This window comes from Phacochoerus africanus, chromosome 2, assembly GCF_016906955.1.
Source record: "Phacochoerus africanus isolate WHEZ1 chromosome 2, ROS_Pafr_v1, whole genome shotgun sequence".
Classification (NCBI taxonomy): domain Eukaryota; kingdom Metazoa; phylum Chordata; class Mammalia; order Artiodactyla; family Suidae; genus Phacochoerus; species Phacochoerus africanus.
This window is the reverse complement of record NC_062545.1, coordinates 99,542,502-99,563,141: the sequence shown is the minus strand read 5'-3', so window position 1 is coordinate 99,563,141 and position 20,640 is coordinate 99,542,502. Positions and strand designations below refer to the sequence as shown.

The 20,640-nt window shown below is 38.3% G+C and overlaps 1 protein-coding gene across 4 annotated transcripts in view; it reads left to right on the top strand.

Annotated features, from left to right (window-relative positions):
- Positions 1-20,640, top strand: part of SMAD2 (SMAD family member 2) — an 87,479-nt gene that overhangs the window by 23,037 nt on the left and 43,802 nt on the right. For all 4 annotated transcript variants that reach the window (XM_047764279.1, XM_047764287.1, XM_047764293.1 and 1 more), the window contains exon 2: positions 3,820-4,108. In XM_047764279.1, the coding sequence (XP_047620235.1) occupies positions 3,873-4,108 (236 nt within the window). In that variant the 5' untranslated portion in view covers positions 3,820-3,872. The remainder of the gene's footprint in view (positions 1-3,819; positions 4,109-20,640) is intronic.

The window sequence follows — 20,640 nt, the reverse complement described above, 5'->3', positions numbered from 1 at the left end:
AATCATAGTGTTTTTTCCTGTATACTGTAAATGAGGTGCTTGATTTTTTAAAAAATGTTAAGCAAGTTTTGCTCCTTGGGATAAGCCCCACTTAGTGATAGGTATTACCTTTTCTGTATATATCACTGGGTGTGATTTGCTAATATTTTGATAAGGATTTCTCCTAGTAGTAGCAGACCGTTGCTTTGTTTTAGTGCAGAACCTTAGGCTAAAGACAGTTTCTTGGCCCGTTGTCAGAAGTGCTCTGCCTTCCTCTAGTAGACTGTGGTCATTGTTACATAGTAAAAGGCGTGTGTATATGTGGGAGGTGGGCAAGTAGGTTCTACTCCCCTGATCCTCCCAAATACTACATAGCTTTTGTTCCACTCTTCCTTTGAGGCAGGGCTCCTTGGGCTCTGGGTGTGGGAGGCTTTCCTGCATTTCCCCTCCTGGTTGAAGGTTTTTACTTCGTAGGAGATGCCACTTAAAGGGGAGGAGCTTTTTTCATCTCTTGCCCCATGCCATTCTTTTTCAAGAGAACTCAGTTGAGGTCCTTGGAGAAGAGCTTGTGTGTGAGTGCAAATTTCTCTCTTGTCTGAGTTTTCCAGGGATTCTTAATTATCCTGGCTGACACTCAGTTTTGTCTTTACTTTTATCTTTAATATTCAGCAGATTGGCTGTTACATCCATGGGTTGATATCTGCCATCATTTTTGAAATGTTCTTGGCCATCATCTCTTCTTAATGCTTTTTCTGCCCCGTTCTCTTTTTCATCTCTTTCTGGGACTCCAGTTAAATTCCACTTAAACCCCAATTGATGTTGGATGTTTGTCAACTCTTGGATGTTCTGGCTTTTTTTTCCATATACTTTTTTTCTTTTTTTTTCCTCTTTGTGTTTCAGTCTGGCCACTTTAATTTGGTCTGTTTTCAGGTTCACTGCTCATTTCTGTTTATTATTAAATCCATCTGAAGAAATCTTTAATTACTGATACTGTTTTTCATTTCTAACATTTCCTTGTGATCTTTTTTAATAGCTTCAATGTATGTGATGAAATTCTCCATTTCATTATTCATGTTGTCCGTCTGTTCCATCGGTTTTCATCATAGTTATTTTGAAGTCTGTGTCTTGGAGTTCCTGTCGTGGTGCAGTGGAAACGAACCCGACTAGGAACCATGAGGTTGCAGGTTTGATCCCTGACCTCACTCAGTGGATTAAGGATCAGGCATTGCCATGAGCTGTGGTGTAGGTCGCAGACGCAGCTGGGATCTGATGTTGCTGTGGCTGTGGTGTAGGCTGGCATCTACAGCTCCGATTTGACCCCTGGCCTGGGAACTTCCATGTGCCATGGGTGAGGCCCTTAGACCAAAAAAAAAAAGAAAAAAGTCTCTGTCTGATAATCCCAAAATATAGACCCTCTTTGATGTGATTATATTAGTACTTCATCTTTGACTGTGGTTTGCTACTCTCTCTGTCTTGTAATTTTTGACTGGATGCTGAACATTTTTGTAAAACCAGAAAATGGACCATCATTTCTCTTGGGGCTGTGTCAGTAAGATGTGTGTGTGGTTAAACTGGTTCTGGGCTTCTTTGCAACTTCAGTTGGATTAATTCAAGTGTTTTGAGAGTGGGATTAAGATTCCTTCTTCAAGCTTTGTTGTTTTAGTGTAATTTCAGTTACTTCCTTATGCTTTATCTCTGAGCCATCAGCTCTTTGAACTGTGGGTGGTTTCTCAGCTTTACAGCCCAGCTGCTGGTCCCTTGGCCATTCTGGAGCCTCCCCCTCCCCCATCCTCCTGCTCTTTTCTTTCTTTTTTGCCACACCCATGGCATAAAAAAGGTCCTGGGTTTGAGATGAACCCAAGCCACAGCAGTGACAACACTGGGTCCTTAACCCACTGAGCCACCAGGGAACTCTACTCTGGAGTTCCTTTTGCTCTCTAGTCCTGCCCCGGGATTTTGTGCCTATGAGATACCTTCCAGAGTTTCTCTCAGCAGTCCTTTCCTACCCCAGCCTTGGTAGTTCAATTTCCAGAGTGTCTGCTCTAAGGTTTTGTCTCAGCTCTTCTGTACCACCTCAGCCCTTGGCAGCTGCATGTCTATAGTCTCTTGGATTGATTTCTTTTACCTCCCCTCACTCCCTTCCCTGGTCAGAGGACAGATTCCTTGCATTTGAGGAAGACCCCAAGCTTCTTAGGGTATCTCCCATCTTTTCAGCCCTGTCCATCAACCTTTGGAATATTTTGGCCAGCACTTGGTGAGGGCCTGTGGGGTTGAGTAGTTGGGGTCATAGCCTTGCTCTGGGGAACCCTTTGAATTCTAATATATCATGTCAGCCTACATGTTGCTATTAAATGTCTTAAAAGTTTAGGTTGATTTCTCCTTCCCCTCATCATGGTGGGATCATTCCTTCTTGGTTGCTCCACTAGGAAAGAGACCATCTGCGGGCCCCTCTCCTATCAAAATTCAACACTTTCTGGAATTTAGTTACACTTAGCTTATTACTTTGCATCTTTAACTTTTAGACGGGTTCAGAAAAACCATGATTTTATAGTTTATCTGTCTTGTTTGTTAGGGTGAAAGTGGTGGTCTCTTGTGACTTGCTACATCCTGTTTAGAAGTGGAACTCCTTCATGGAATACTTTCTGATATATAGTCTGGCAAATACCTGATAAAATTTATCTGACCTCACTCAGTTCGATTTTCTACAGTATTTCTCAGAGCTGCATTTCTAAATCTTTTCCCTTCTTCTCAAATCTAAACTCTCTAGTTCTGCCCTCAGTGGTAAATGTTCTTATCTCTCACTTTGAGGTTAAAGCTGTTGACATTAAATTTTAATTGAGGGACTTGGTAGAGAGAGTAGGAAGAATTTATGGTAGGTGCTTAGAAAACTAGGCAGATGAAAAACTGACATAATTAGCTCTGGGGAAAAAGAAAGAGATGTACAAAAAAGGAAACAGGATTATATAGTAGTTTACTACTAATCTCTTCAGGTATAAAACTACAGTTGGAAGATAATTATTTTTAGGGCTGGAGGAAAAGCAAGTGATTGTGGTATAAATCTTCATTTTCAATAGGCATATTTAACTTGATACTTCAAGGGGGACCATTGCTGAGGTATAAATAGCAAGAGTAAAGGTTCAAAGATTTTAAAGAGTTGTACCTTGGTGTGGGGAGAAGAGCTTTATTTGACTTTATCCACTATGTGGGTTGTTACTTAGATAGAGAAAAAAATATTTTTAAAATGAAGCTTAATTAAAAGTCTTCTCAAAGTGAACCAATCTCTTCCTCACAGTCTCTCGTTACCTTTACTTCTTTATTCTGGTTGTTTACTTCACACTTGATGCCTTTCTCCTTTCCCCTTGTTATGACCTTAGACTTTACTTTATGATAGTTATGAAAGTTTAAAACTTCGGGAAGATTGGCCCTGTAAATTAAAAAAATGTATTTTTGTTAAGTGTCTTGAGAATAGACTGAAATTCTAAAAACATAAGGAAAACTTTTAGTGAAAATATTTTATTGCTACTATTAAAAGGTAAAAATATAGTAGTATGGGTAGTGATTAATGGTCCAGTGTTGATAAAGATAAAAAAATTTTCTGTCTTGCAAAATTGTTCTCTTGGCCCACTTATCATTGTCTTGTTTTTAGAAGGATTTGTTTCCACAGTTCATTTAAATTCGTGAAGACTTGTCATGGGTGAAAAAGATAACTTCTGAAAGTCTGTTCTGAAAGTAATAATTTGAATTTCTATCTCATTTTGTAATTTGCTTTTGCTCCTGTGTTGAAAGCAGTAGTTGATGGTGAAGTTAGCCTCTCAACTATCCTTTCCATATCTTTTCTAGGTTAGATTAAGGAGGATATTTTCTTAGTGTGGACCGCTGCCTTTGGTAAGAACATGTCGTCCATCTTGCCATTCACTCCGCCAGTTGTGAAGAGACTGCTGGGATGGAAGAAGTCAGCTGGTGGATCTGGAGGAGCAGGTGGAGGAGAGCAGAATGGACAGGAAGAGAAGTGGTGTGAGAAAGCAGTTAAAAGTTTGGTGAAGAAGCTAAAGAAAACAGGACGATTAGATGAGCTTGAGAAAGCCATCACCACTCAAAATTGTAATACTAAATGTGTTACCATACCAAGGTAAGTGTGGTTAGGTCAGAAACTTGATGGCCATCCTGTTGAAAATTGCTTAAAGGAATCTGCAGGAAAGTTACTGAAATTTTGTTACATGCAATTCACCTGTCAATAGTGATTATTAAAATATGAAATCTATTTCTAACCTGTCATATTAATTTTGTTGGACACGATAAGACTTGTTTATTTTATAAATCCTTTTCTTGAACAGCGAGAAAGTTTAATCAAGCAAAATAAAATACTTAGATTTTACTAAGGTTTATCTTCACTGTCTTCATTTGCCTTCATTGCCTAAATGCTTCATTGTATGTTATCCTAATTTTTGTGATTGAGTGACGTTTGAATAAAGATTCAAAGATTTTTGTATCACTAGTGCAGTAGTGACTGACAGTTTCCTCCTCCTCTGGTCAAAACTTCAGTAAGGAGTTAACAGAGGCTGCTAACATTGTGACGAGTTATGGCTTTTGTTTGAGTTGCAGCATTATTTCTAAGAAAGAACAGTATATGAGGCAGCTTCTTAGGTGCCATAGTCAGATCCTGTCTTGAAGACCTGCCTCGTATAAGAGAAAGACCTGTTACCTAAGAGGTTGAAGTTTTATTAGTATAAATTTAATCATTTACAGATCATTACCACTGTCAGAAATTCTGGTTTTTCAAATAGCATAACGAGTAGTTTTTAAGTGTTGTAGTGTACACTACTGTAGTTGTGCACATTGCAGGGTTATGGGGAGTGTGAGTTTATAGCATTTTCTAAAATGATTGTTTGCAGTGCCATACACATAGGCTAGCATATGGCACATGAAACCATTCTACTTGACATGTTTCTAATGAGTTTTGGGAAATAACTCTGGATGCTCTTGTGATAATAGCTCCCAGTGACACCAGCCTTTCTTACTTGCAGATACTAACTAGAATGTTTCCTGCCTTGTTTTGTTTGGTAATAAAACAAAATTACCGATTACTTTCCATTTCTTTTACCTTGTTTCATGTATTTCTTTTTTTTTTTTTAAACCTTTAATTTTTAATTTTTGCTTTTTAGGGCCACACCCATGGCATATGGAGGTTCCCAGGCTAGGGGTCGAATTGGAGCTGTAGCCACTGGCCTGCGTCACAGCCACAGCAACGCCGGATCTGAGCCGCATCTGCAACCTACACCACAGCTCACAGCAATGCTGGATCCTTAGCCCACTGAGCGAGGCCAGGGATCAAAACTATATCCTCATGGATGCTAGTCAGATTCGTTTCCACTGAGCCACAACGGGAACTCCTTGTTTCAGGTATTTCTTAAGTAAGGGTCACTTTTCTTGGTTTATTCTTTTGTTTCAGAAATGCTTATGGATGCCTTCCTTGTGAAAGGCACTGGTTTTAGGCATATGGAACACAGCATGGATGAAATGCAGAGTTCCTGCCCTCCTGAGGGACAGATACACACTGTAAACAAGTGGACAAATTAATGTAATTTGAGATGGTAATGAGGACAAAGAAGACAGTGACTGAAGGATTAAAAAGCTGCTTTGGATTGGATTGTGACACTTAAGCTAAACTTGGAGAAGTAGCAGATAGCTGAAGGAAGTCTTCTAGGCAGAGGAAGGAGCAAGCATACAGATGGCCAGGGTGGGACATAGCTTGTCGTATTGGAGACTTAATGGATCACAGTAGAGATGCAGTAACACCAAACGAGCACAAGGCTTGGAAGGAGTCAGATCAGATGGGGCATCAGGAGGCAGTTTGGATTTTAGTCCCAATACAATAGGAAGCAAATGAAGATTTTTAAAGTGGATTTTTAAATTTAAGTAAATTTTAAGGGAAATTTTTATCTTTATATCTTAGATCACTCTGGCTGCTGGAGACAAGAGGGTGTGGATAGTGGAGTGTGTGGGCATGTGTGTTATAGACTGGTGTGGTATAGTGGTCTGGACACAGAGGAATGAGGCGACTGTTAAAGTAATCCAGAATGGAGATGCCAGAGGCTAGGCTGGGCTGGCGAGGTGGTGCTAACTCGGGAAGTGGATGAATCTGGTTGGAAGCTGAACTGACAGGATTTGCTAATGAATTGGCTAGGAATAAGTCAGGCCGTATTTGTTGATTTTTCATTGTATAGTGTCTGGTGTTTCAGTTCAGTAAACATTTAGAAAAAAAAGTCTTTGCTCTTGAGTTGTTTACTTTCTAGAAAGGAAGATAAACTTTAAAAAAGAAGAAAGATAATTTCACAACATCCAGGGGTTGTTCTGAAAGATGTATGCTCAGGGAGCTATGTCCAAAGAGGGGGAGCCTTCCCTACTCCATGCTGTGTGGAAAGTTTCCTGCTGGAGAAAGATTGATGCCTGGGTTGAGTGGATGTCAAGGAGGACTTTTCAGGAGAAGCTGAATCCCTCCAGAGAGGCTCTGTGGTATTGAGGGTGGCAGTTGGCCAGAACTGGTGAAGGGTGTCCTGGGAGTGGGAGGTGGCATATGGCAGGAGCGAGAGGCTGTGTGGGTGTGAGGAGCCCCCACATCCTGCACTAGGGGTTCACCCTGAACCCCAGCTTGGTTGGGTGAAGGTGGAGTCCTCGGTGTTAGGTAAAGAAGACTCCTGAGTCAGGTTAGTTTACATACAGCATCTGACTGCAGTGAGGAAATGGTTGTGAGCCTGTCAAGAGTAGAGGCAGGGAGACTGGTTAGTATGTGGTCTCCCTCCTCAAAGGGTGTCATGTGATCCCTGGGGGACATGGAGCCGTGTTTTTGCACAGCTTCATCTAAGACTCCAGCTGCCAGTGCGGTGAGGTCATTGAAGGAACAGGGCTGAGGGTGTAACCATGCAGTCCTGTCTTTTAAGAAGATGCAGTAGGCAGCCACCTCATGACGTGGATATTTGTGGATGTGGATATTTAAACTGTGAAAATCGCCTTAGTCAAAATTCTTTTCCTTATTTTTCCATTATTCATTTTACAGTCTATTTATTAGAGTTTTTTTTAATATTCTAATGCTTTTTCATCATTTAAAATTTATTTTCCTATACTTTTTCATTCTTTAAAGATTTTTTTTCCTGCACTTTTACCTGAGTAATGAAAGTGAATTGGTTATCAACCATTATTTGCTTCATTCTTCAAAGTTCCTTGAAGCTTAGAAACTTGTTTGTCTCATGTGGTGGTCTTTTTTATATTGCAAGAAATAAAGATTTGTTCATTTAGGTTGTTGTCTCTAAAAAAATTTAAGTTTCTTACACTGTAGTTTGGAGCCATATATATATGTTTGCTTTTAATAGTAGAACAGTTATATCAGATTATTAGTCATTCCTTAACTATTAAATGTCCTTAAACATTCAGTCATCTCTTAAGCATGGGGGATGGTTGGGGAAAGGGTCCATTAGTGGAGGAATACAAACTACAGCTTAAGCAAAATTATTTAAGATATAGTACAAACTGGATTTACTATAAGCTTATTAACTTAAAATTGCAAGTAAGTTGTTAATAAAATACCTTATGGTTTTACAAACCTAAAAACACCAAAAAATTCAGTTGATGAACGTAAAATGTAAATTACTTAATTTTTAAAATGGCAAATATTTTCTGTTAAAATAGCTGTTTCATTGACTTTTAACAGAATTTTCTTCTTTCTACTTTCTATTTTCTAATGTTAGAGTGGGGCTAAATTGAGGGTAGAAACATAGTCCTGGAGTTCCCATCATGGCTCAGCAGAAATTAATCTGATTAGCATCCATGAGGACTCGGGTTCAATCCCTGGCATTGCTCAGTGGGTTAAGGATCCGGCAATGGGGTGAGTTGTGGTTTAGGCCAGTGGCTACAGCTCCAACTTGATCCGTAACCTGGGAACCTCCAAAAAGAAAGAAAGAAACAAATAAACAAACATAGTACTGACTTTGTCCCTCCCATCCCCCTCCTGTAATTACTCTCCCTTCATAGCTTTGTCTCTGCAGGTATAGAAGCTATGGCTATACATATATGTCACTGCTTCTTTCCTACTGTAGTGCATGGTGATGTAAAGTGATTCATGGGTAGAACTTAACCTTTTAAGCTACAGTGAACTGAATAGTATAAAGTTTCATGAAGCTTTTCCATCTCAAGACGTATTTGAGACAAGGAATGGAGGACAACTCAGTCATAAAATCACAATGGCAGTTGATACTTAGGTAATGAATCAGTCAGAAGAAAAAATGGCTTTCAATGCATGATCTGATTTAAATTGCAGTGGGGATGGAGAGTTTGTAAAATTAAAAACAAGTGGCTGGGAGGTCTAAAATGGCAATTTGATAATATCCTTTATACATAAATGGGTAGGAACACAGAATTTGTTTTCATAAACGTAAATAATAAGGGCTTTTCTAAGGTACATTTTTGATCTTTCATCTAAGGAAACAATCAGAAATACAGTCAGAGATTTGTGCTGTTCATTTCAGTACTGTTTATAATAGCAAAGAACTATAAAAACCCATCCCAACCCACAGTTTCCTTTGCTTTAATAATAAAGGAAACTTAACCCAACTCATTTTATACCAGAATTGAACATAAATAGTAAAAGTTTAAACCAGTCTTAACTAATACAAATAGGTGCAAAAATTATAAATATCAGAAACCAGAATTACAGAAACAAAACCACAAAATCATGACTAGGTAAGGTTTATTGTGGGAAAGCAAGTGTGATTCAACTACAGGAGATCCATTAATGTGATGTATTCCATATTCCATATTCATATTTAAGAACAGTCTGATCGTCTAGATGGATCTTGAAAGAGGTTTCTATAAAATTCAGTATTCATGTTAACAAATTTAAAAAGTATGTTGTACTTTTATAGTCAGTATAATTAAATGTTTAAGTAGGACTTTTGGGCAATACTAAGACTACTGTTGTCTTTACTTTTTTTGCTAGGGGCGGGGGATGCCCATGGCATGTGGCAGTTCTCAGGCAAGGGATTGAAACCACGCCGCAGCAGCAGCTCAAGCCCCTGCAGTGACTGCACGGGATCCTTAACCTGGTGTGCCACAAAAGGACTCTATCTTTATTATTTTTATTACCCTTTAAGTCAGTGTTTCTGTTAAAGGGCGATTATATTTTCATTTTCTTGACATTCTTACATGGATTTATATCTATTTTTCCTTCAAAAAGAGTGTTATTCCGGAGTTCCTGTTGTGGCTCAGTGGTTAATGAATCCTACCAGGAACCATGAGGTTGTGGGTTTGATCCCTGGCCTTGCTCAGTGGGTTAGGGATCTGGCATTGCCCTGAGCTGTGGTGTAGGTCACAGATGCGGCTCAGATCTGGCGTTGCTGTGGCTGTGGTGTAGGCCAGCAGCTACGGCTCCAATTAGATCCCTAGCCTAGAAACCTCCATATGCTGCCGGTGCGGCCACAGAAAAAGACCAAAAAAAAAAGAAAAAAAAAAGAGTGTTGTTCCTTAAAAAACATAAAGTAGTATGTGTACATAATTCCAAATTTAAAGACAGATTGGACAGCGGAAAAATGCTTCCTTCCCATTCCTTTTGTCACTGTCTCCTCACTTTATTGTGTTACTAGTACTAGTATCTTATGTGTCCTTCCAGGATGATGTGTTTCTTTTTAATGTTACATCTGGATTTTGTTTTTCATATTCTGCATTTTTAAACATTACTATAATTGAAGTAAACTTTATGCATATTGTCAACTTTTAATTTTATATTCCTTTCCCTTTATTTCTCTGGATAATCCAGGAAGAATTAAAGAGAAGTCTTTTAAAACCCAACCTATGGTATCCTTCAGTTCTTAAACTAGTGCTTTTTAGTTATTTCAGAATAATTCTCTGTCCCTCATACATAAATAGATATAGGCTGTGCGTGTGTGTGTGTGAGAGAGAGATATGTATGGAGTAGTATTTTGATGGAAGGAACTCTGAAGACCAATGACTTGTTTTTGAGTCAGCTTCTTTAGTACTGATCAGTGTGGATCCTGAGACATATGACTATATATACATATTTTAACTATTTCTTTATCTGTGAAAGGGGAAGGTACTCGGTACTTTCCCAGTACTATTTTGGGGTCCTTTGAAATAATGTAAGTTTTGTTGGTAAGCTATAAAGCACTATGAACATGATTTCTTTGAAATGATCACAGGTATTCCATGTCTTCATTTTTGTTCTAAGAGAACTCACATTAAATCATAGGCAGGGAGTTCTCTTTTGGCACAGCAGTTTAAGCAATCTGCATAGTCACTGCAGCGGCGTGGACATGGCCAAATAAATAAAGCAATACATAAATGTATTGTAAATAAATTGTAGGCATTAAATTGTATTGATTATTTTTGCTTAGTCAGCATTTTTTTCAGACAGCTATCATAATTTAGTATAACATTTATTTATGAAAGTAGATTAGTTAAAACAATGAAACATTTTTAAAGTACAAACTAAACCTTTGAGATTATCAGCATCCAGCTTGTCATTTTCTTTCCTATATTCTGTGTATCAGTTGTGAATGCACTTCTGATAAAACTTCAGTAGGGTCCTGTGAAATAGTTTGAAAGATGCTTTGCTAGACCCTTAACCTTTATCTGCTACCTACATTTAGAGTTAGATTTTTACCATCTGCCTTGTCAAGGGACACATCCATCTGCCCTAGGATCTAGATTCCTTTATAAAATTACTGAATTATACCCAGATTAATTTCTGTAATTTTTTAAAATTTATTTATTTATTTTTAGGCATTTACTGGCCATTTATATATTTTTTTGGAGTGTCTATTCAAATAGTTTGCCTGTTTTTAGATACAGTTGTCTTTTGGTATGTTCTTTGCATATTTCTTTATATATTCTGGATATGAGTCTTATGCGAAAGATGATTTGCATATATTTTCTCCTATTTTGTGGGTTGTCTTTTTGTTTTCTTTTTTGTCTTTTTGCCTTTTCTAGGGCCGCTCCCACGGCATATGGAGGTTCCCAGGCTAGGGGTCCAATCAGAGCTGCAGTTGCTGGCCTACACCACAGGCACAGCAACACGGGATCTGAGCCTCATCTGCAGCCTACACCACAGCTCACCGCAATGCCAGATTCTTAACCCACTGAGCAAGGCCAGGGATCAGACCTGCAACCTCATCGTTCCTAGTCGGATTTGTTAACCACTGAGCCACGACGGGAACGCCTAATCTCTGTAATTTTAAATTTAACACCTGATGCAATAAGCATCATCGCCACTTTTCATGTCCCATTCATGCTGTGTATTGGTAGTCTTATTTGGAACAATTCTAGCTTGCCTAGACCATTCCTCTGTGACTAACCACATCCTGAGAAGATTATAATTACTGGGGACAACATTTAATTATATCACTCCTTCTCCTGCCTGTCTTGTCATAGAGTATTTGCAGGTCTGTGTGGTCTCCACTGGTGATACAAGTAAATGTACCACTGCCACCTAAGGGACATGAAGTTGACAGTACCACACATGGATTATGGAGATGCAGAGTAGTAGTGAAGTACCAGTTTAGGATATCCTGCAGTCTTGCTTTAAATTTTATCTGGTATTTGGGCTAAAATGATCAGATCCCACATGTCTCTTATACTTTGTTCTTTCCTCTGTCAGTTTAGATATTTTCTTACTGACCTAACTTTGAGTTTAGCGCTCCTTTTTTTTTGGGGGGGGGGCACACCTGTGGCATATGGAAGTTCCCAGGCTAGGGGTCAAATCAGAGCTGCAGCTGCCGGCCTATGCCACAGTCACAGCAACACAAGATCCTAGCCCTGTCTATAGTCTACACTACAGCTCATGGCAACACCACATCCTTTAACCCTCTGAGCAGTGCCAGGGATGAAATCCTCATGGATACTCACTGGGTTTATTATCGCTGAGCTACAGTGGGAACTCCTTCTGCTCCTGTATTGTTATGTTAAGTCTATTAAACATATTCAGTAAATTCTTAATTTCAAATATTGTATTTTTCTTGTTAAAAAAATTAGAGTTGATTTACAAACTCATGCCAATCCAGTTTCTGCTGTATAGTGATGTAGCCATACATATAAATATTTTCATTTTTAGTATGTTCCTTTGATATTATAGATTCTGAACCTCTTGAAATTCTTCACCTGTTTTTTTTTTTTTCCTGCTTTCTAACATCTGGATCATCTTTTGGCCTGCTTCTGTTATTGTCTGTCCCTTCTTTTGCTTTTCTTCACATTTTCCTGCCTCTTCATATGCTGTGTAATTTTGATTGTATGCCCCATATGGCATACAAGAGAATTAAAGATGCTAACAAATGATGCTTTCCCTGCAGAGTAATTGACCTTCCTTAGGGATAGAGAGGCTGATCACTTTAATCTTCTGGGGGGATTGGGGGGGAGGCTTGGTTGTCATTTTAGTGTGACTGAGTTTACCATCGGCACATACTTTTTCTACAAATAAGATTCTCCTGGAATTTTGACTGAAATCATGGCAGACCTCTGTCATCTACTCCCTCAAAAAATGCTGTGAGAGATTGACTTCTCTTCTTCCACAGTTTGAGATTGGCCCTTGAGCCTCCTGAGGCTTGCATTTTTAAAACTAAGCAGACATCTTTAAGGGAGGAGAATCTGATTGTCAAAAGTTCGTCTTCATTAGTTTCTTTTCCCAGACCCAGCCTGATGCTCAGCCTCTGCCTAGAATCTGCAGGTGGCCCCAGGGCAGGAAATGGCAGACAGTTGTCATTTCACTAGAAAATGTTCTTTCTTCTCACAGTTTTTATTCATTTGGATCTCATTACTTTAATAGCTCTCCATTGTCTTTGAATAAGTATTATTTTGTTATCCACCCCCAGTTTTTGCAATATTAGCCTGTGCTGTGACCTGCGTATCTTAACTTGGAAGTGAAATTGTAACAATATGTTAAAGTGGAAACTCTTCTGATATTTATTTAAAGACCCCAAAGCTGAGAACAACTGATTGCAGGTAGCCTACCCTCGGAATCAAGGTGCTATACCATTCATGAAAGACTTGCAGAAAGGATTCCCTAAGGCAGATGTTGCTACCATTAACCCATCACTCACCTCTGAGCTGTATAAATAAAATATAATAGTTCGAGAGAGACATCCCATTGGAGAACTTGGGAGAAAGTAGGATATGCTGTGGCATTTCCCGTTTACTTCATCCAAATCTAGGGTCTTCAGTGGGAACTTCTCAGTTTGATGTGAAGAACTTCTCAGTTTGATGTGAAGTTTGGGAGACAGACTGGTACCTGACGGACACCTGCAAAGGGGTAAAAAAGTGAGAGAGCAGCTCAAGCTGCTTCTGTATCTGTAGAAGGAAGGACGGGCACTGTGGGAATGGACTGCATTGAAAATGCAGGAATTTTGCCATGAGCCAGATGAACTTCACTGAGGTAGTTGAGGTTGATTTGTTTTAAAAAGACCAAGAGGCTCCACTTGGAGAGTCGTTGGCCCAGGCTGACCAGCCAGAGAAGTTCCTGCTACAGGAACTAACTCCAGAGAGTAAGGAGGCAGCATTTGGGCTTCTGACATTCACCAAGTCACCCCACCACCTCATTACTGTCACATTAGATTTCAGCCAAATCATCCCTATAAAGTTGTTCCCTTTTCCTCTAAGACCCCCTCTTCTTGCTGTTCCAGAACCTCCAGGACCCTTAAAAATAGCAGCTGGAGAGTCCTGGAAGAGGTGGAGTTATTAGCAGAATTGAATGAGAGAATAAAGTTTTGATTTATTTAGATCAGAGTAAATTTTTAGTTTCTGCAAAGAGATGTATTTGCTAATATATATTTGGGTGTGACTAGAATAGCCACAGGATATTTTTGAGATTTTTTATGCAGAAAGGAGGAGCTTTGTGTGAAAGTAATGATATTGGAGCCCTCAGCAAATCCAGCTTTTTGGGGGTTTGTTTGCTTATTGCTTTTTAGGGCCACACCATTGGCATATGGAAGTTCCCAGGCTAGGGGTCGAATTGAAGCTGTAGCTGACAGCATACACCACAGCCACAGCAACACAGGATCCGAGGCATGTCTGTGACAGCCACAACTCACAGCAATGCCGGATCTTTAACCCACTGAGCGAGGCCAGGGATCGAACCTTTGTCCTGATGTATCCTAGTCAGGTTTGTTACTTCTGAGCGGAGACAGGAATTCCCAAATCCAGCTTTTTGAATAAGCTGTCTATATACTCTGAAAACTTGGGAATCCAGATTCAGTGGGCGGGGGATGGGTAGAATATATGAGAAGAATAGTTATTTTACATACATTTACATTAAGTATGCAGCATTTTAACAGAAGTTTTTTTTTTTTTCTAAACAGAAAATATCTGACCATATGCCTGTTAAATTATCCAATGATTCCTTATTTCCAAAGGGACTGTTTTATTATAACTAAGAGTTTTCTTTTTATTACCATCACATTTTTTCCCTAGAACTGTTAGATTAATCTCTATTCTCAAAATCCAACATTACTTAACTTCGCTTTTGGGTTGTTACGGGAAGTACTGTGAAATGGTTGTCTTGAGACTCTTACTAAACTGTGATCATGAAGAATGCTTAAATTAGAACTGAAATATAGAAGATTTTTTATTAACTAACTCCCTCATCCCTGACTTTCTTCTTTTATGAACTTTGCTTGTCTTTATGGCTTTATATACACATAAGAGATATAATTTTTCCCTGGCTTAGTTTGCTGCAAGCTTGCTAGGCCAGTTGGGGAGAGGAGGTTAAGGGAGGCTATATTTGTGTTAAGGATGACATAAAAGTTCAGAGTCAGATACTCAAAAACTTATAATGAAAAACAATTTAAGTAACTTAAAAGAATTCCTCCCCCATAGTTCTCATGTCATGGCTTATATAATTTGCATTAACAGTATAAAACAGTAGTCAATATACCTTACCTAAACATTTTAACCTCCACATGTAAAAACACATTGTTTGCTTCAAAGTGCTATACAAATGCAAGTTAATTTTTATTTTGTAGGGTGCTAATGTTAAAATTGTCAAATTAAAAAAATTTTCTTTACAACCAAATACAAGATTACAAAAATGTATAACTTAAAAAGTTGAATTTTTACAGAACTCTGTTCCATAGTGCAATCCTTGTTTTATGTTTTATGCATTTAATTTAAGAAATTGGAATGATTGTGTACTTATATTTTCTATTAGGATTTCTGTTGTTATTTAGGGTACTGTTTTTTTTTTTTAATTTGTTAGAAACATTCAATATATATTAAAATTAATATAAGGCAGTCCATCAGCTGTATTGTTTTTTGAATTACTCAGTGAATTTTATTGCATTTATATTTGGACAACCATCATCACAACCCAGTCTTAAAGCATTTCCATCCCAAACCCCCAGCACATCCCCCTACCCCCCAACCTGTCTCCTTTGGAAACCATAAGTTTTTTAGAGTCTGTGAGTCAGTGTCTGTTCTGCAAAGTAGTTCATTGTGTCCTTTTTTTCAGATTCCACATGTAAGTAATAGCATATGATATTGGCGTCTCTCTCTCTCTGACTGACTTCACTTAGCATAATAATTTCTAGGTCCATCCATGTTGCTGCAAATGCTGTTACTGCTTTCTCTTTAATGGCTGAGTAATATTCTGTTGCGTATATGTACAACATCTTCTTTATTCACTCCTCTGTCGGTGGATATTTAGGTTGTTTCCATGTCTTGGCTATTGTATATAGTGCTGCAGTGAACATTGGAGTACATGTATCTTTTCCAGTCATGGTTTTCTCTCATCAACAATTATATTATTAAAATAAATGTCCATGAGCCTATTTTAGTGTTAGCTTTTTTTTTTTTAAGTAAAAAGTTTGTTTTTTAGAGGAACTCAAAATACTTTGAGCAACTATTTTTAGAATTTATATTTAGAATTTTTCAGTGATAGGGACTATTTTATTCATGTTGAAGATTTTTTTATATATATTTTCCAGTGGCAGTAGAAACTTCTAGTAAGATCTCAGAGTAGTAGTTTTCAGCATAACATTTAAAGGGAAATGTGAAAAATTTTTTTCAGTTGTTAACCTGGTCCTTTCTTCTGCTTCTAAGAAGAGCCATTCTGGAGTTCCTGTCATGGTGCAGTGGAAACGAATCCAATTAGGAACCATGAGGTTGTAGGTTCAATCCCTGGCCTCAGTGGGTTAAGGCTCTTGCATTGCAGTGATCTGTGGCGTAGGTCGTAGGTCGCAGACTCGGCTCGGATCTGGCGTGGCTGTGGTGTAGGCTGGGGGCAACAGCTCCGATTAGACCCCTAGCCTGGGAAACTCCATATGCCACGGGTGCAGCCCTGAAAAAAAGGACAAAAAAGAAAAAAAGAAGAGCTATTCCAAACCAAAGAAGAATAAGAGTATCAGTTTCACCTTACAGGACTCTGACTATGGAAATTCTGTTGTCTCCCCCATCTTAATTTGGGAGTGTCTCTGCTCTAGTAATTTCTTTATCCAAAGAACCTTTTTTTTTTTCCCTGAGAAAATTATCTCTTATAGTGAAATCTCTCATTTTTATAATTAAGTGCATTTCTATAAATATTTGGGATACCATACCTAAGCTATGGTTTTAATTTTGTCTTGCTCTGTCTTTATTTTCAGTAACTACTAACTGTATGACCTTAGACATGTTGCTTTATCTCAGTGCTTCTATTATCTCCTTTGTCAAATAGGTTAACAATGCCTGATTTGCAGGCTGTTGGAGGATTAAGTGATTTTGATAGATGTAAGGGCTTTGTACTATGCCTAATAAATAGTAAATGCTTAATCAGTATGAACTATATGTGGAATGGATTCATACCACCACCACGCCCAAATTTGATTTTGATGTGAGACTGATAGAGCCAAACGTGTGTTGAAAGGGCATTAAAAAGATTATTGCTCTTATAATGAGGCTTTCTGGGGAAGGCAGGGCAGGCTCCCAGGGTGGTCCAGAAATTATTTGAGAAACCAGTGTGATAGGAGACGTAGGGCTGGGGTGACAGTTCCTGTGCTCCTGTGTGTGCCCATGCTTGCTTGGTTTTAAAATTCCCACCCGCCCCAAGGGAGGGAACATCTGGGCTCTCTTATTGCTCAGATTTGAGACAGAGGGGACAAGGACATCGTGGAACTTGAAACTATCAGCAGTCATGTCAAAAGTGAAGTCGGATTCCTCATTATACTCAAAAAAGATAAATGAAACTAAACCACACCTAGGTGCATCATAGTCAAACACATGAAGTGAAAATCTTGAAAGCAACCAGCAAAAAATGACATGTTACATACTGGGGGACAATGATAGGAAGGACAGGTGACCTTTTGCAGAAGCAAGAGGGCCAGAAGATTGTAAAATGACATCTCTGAGAAGCCATAACCATAAATGTGTATCTGCTTAGTAAAAAAGAACAAAGAAAAAAAAACTTTAAAATACGTGAGTAAAAATTGGTAGAATTAATGGGTCAGAATCACAAATTTGCAGGTATAGTTGGAGATTTCAGTTAGACTAACAAAGTGAGTAAAGACAGAGAAGATCTGAATTATACTATTAACCGACTACTTGAATATATGGGTCTAAAATCACTATAATACAGTCTTTTCAAATGCTCATGGTAACCTCACCAGGAAAGACTATATGCAGGACACAAGTCTCAATAAATTTTTAAAAATTGAAGTCAATAGAGTATGTTCTCTGCCAGCAATAGAATAAAATTAAAAGGCAGAACCAGTAAGATATGTTTTTAAAAATGACATCATAATTTGACCCATGAGTTATTTAGAAGAAAACCATGAGAGAAATTAGAATATATTTCATACTAAATGATAATCAGCTTACACCACATCAAATAAGTGGTATGCAGCTAAAACAGTGCTTACAGGTAAATTTATAGCTTTAAATAATTATACTAGAAAAGAAAAACTAAGCTGTCATCACCTAGGAAACTAAAAAGATGATCGCCTTACTTGGTCAGAAGCATTTGAGAAAAATTCATCATTCATGACAAACACTCCCAGCAGATGAGAAATATAAAGAGATTTCTGTGGTCTGATAAAGGACATTCAAGAAAAACTGATGGTTTAGGAATATATTTACTCAAAATATTTTCCTTGAGATCCAAAGTAGAACAAGGATGTCCGTTCTTGTGTCTTCTTCAATTTGTTATTTTAGTAGAGGACCTAGCCAGTAGTGAGAAAGGAAAGTAAGATGAAAGAGGTTTAAGTATCTGAAAGTGTCAAAACACTTGCTTTTTGTAGATGACATGATTATTACAAGAAACCTTAAAGTATCTGCAAAAACAGCCATTAAAGAAAATGAGTAAATTTAGCAAGGCTGTGTTTTACAGGATCAGTTGTAGTTTCATAAATATTAGCAGTGAACAAATGAAAGTAATACTAAGAAAATTCTAGTGGTAGCATCAACAAAATTAAAATGTTTAGGATTACATTTTTTTTTTAAGACATGAGATCTGTACACTGACGTTTCGGTCAGAATGAGAAAAATCAAACAAATAGGGGAAGCATTCTTCTCATTTGGCCAGATTCGCTTTTATCAGATACACACTCCCTCGGCTAACAATTAGAAACTCTGCACAAAATAAAAAGATAAAAACATACGGCACTAGAGAGTAAACAAACAAAATAGACATGTCTTGAAGGGATTTGACCCTGGAAGAAGAAAACGGCATAAGGTGAATTTTCTGCTTTCAGCTTTTATTCACACAGAATGTATGGGGTAGCTAAAATTTCAGTATGAAACCTACCTTTGCTGTCCTGAAGAGCCAGAGGTTAGAGTTTAGGACAATCACAGAGAGAGGGAGAATTGTGGCATGGAGAGAGCTACAGAGGGGGAGCCACAGATTCTGCTTAAAAACTTTGCTGAAGACACTACTAGGCTGACTAAACTTACATGTGTTAGGGGTGGAGTTAGTGCAGTCTGGCTGAAGGAAAAAACTAATTTGAATTGTTCAAAGAGTTTGCCCTTGGAGTGCAAACAAGTTGCTTGCTGAAACAAAAATATTTCACACTTATTGGAGGAATGTAACAGAATTTAGTGTCTCCATCTTGTAATGTTCAGTGTCCAGTATACAGTCTTGAATTTCTAAACATTTGAAGAACAAAGAAAATGAGACCCTTCTCAGAAGGGAACCAGTGGAGACCAACTCTGAGACAACCTTCATGTTGGAACCATTATGCAGTAAATTGACAGACATACCGTGTTTGTGAATTGGAACACTTGATAGTATTAAATTAGTTCTCTCCCAGTTTAATCTGAATCAAATCAATCTCAAATCATCAAACCTTAAAATATTTTTGTTTTTCATAGAATATACAAATATATCCTAAAATTCACATGGAAATATATAGGACCTAGAATATCCAAAGGAATCTTGGAAAAGATCAACAAAGAGGCCTTTATCTGACTTCAAGACTTTCTGTGAAGCCATAGTAATCATATATTGTGATTCTGGCATAAAAACAAACAGATAAATGGGGAAAAAAAGAGACCCCACAAATAGATTCTTACATGGTTATCTGATTTTTGACAAATAGGCTAAAGCAATCCAGTAGGGACAGGAAAGTCTTTTTAACAAATAATACTAGAACTGGGTTATCCATATGGAAGAATGAACCTTGGCGCCCCATGTAACACAATTCAAAAAATTAATTCTGAATGGGTCATAGTTCTCATTTAAAAGCTAGAACTATCAAACTTGTTGAGAATACATTTATGACTTGGAGGCAGGCAAAGGGCTTTTTTCTTAAAATGAGAGGGAAGGCAGTAAGATATTAAAAACAGATATTATAATGTTTTATAGATATTAAAAACATTTCATCAAAAAACATTGAGAAATGAGTAAAGTCATGGAGTGAAAAAATATTTGCGAAACATATTTCTGACAAAAGGATTGATAGTACCCACATTTTATATAAAGAACTTATGTAACTCAATGGTGAGAAGAGGAATAGCCTGGTTTTCAACCTTTTTTTTTTTTTTTTTTTCTTTTCCCATTTCTAGGACTGCACCTTTGGCACATGGAGGTTCCCAGGCTAGGGGTTGAATTGGGACTGTAGCCGCCGGCCTACCCCAGAGCCACAGCAATGCCAGATCCAAGCTGCTTGTGTGACCAACACCACAGCTCAAGGCAATGCCGGATCCTTAATACACTGAGGGAGAGTGAGCAGAGAGAAAGTGTGTTGTGTTAGTCATCAGGAAAACGCAAATTGTGAAACCACAATGAAATACCACTGCACAACCACCAGGATGACCCACAGTAGTGGGTCAAAAAACAAACCAGTGATTGCCTTTTCTCAGGGATTGGCTGAGAAAGGGGTAGGAGGGACTTCTTGGCAGGATTGAGGGTTACCCATCTGGTAAACCCCCAAACTGGTACCATTCAGATTTGTTTCACACTGTGTGACTTTCACCTCAAAAAAAGAGTGAACAGTGAACTCTAGTTAACAATATACACATACTTAAGTGTCTAGATTTGAAGTATCTGTGGTTTAATTTTGAATGCATCAAAAACCAAGATGAGGAGTTCCCATCGTGGCCCAGCGGTTAACGAACCCTACTAGCATCCATGAGGATGCGGGTTCGATCCCTGGCCCCGCTCAGTGGGTTAAGGATCTGTCGTTGCTGGGAGCTGTGGTGTAGGTT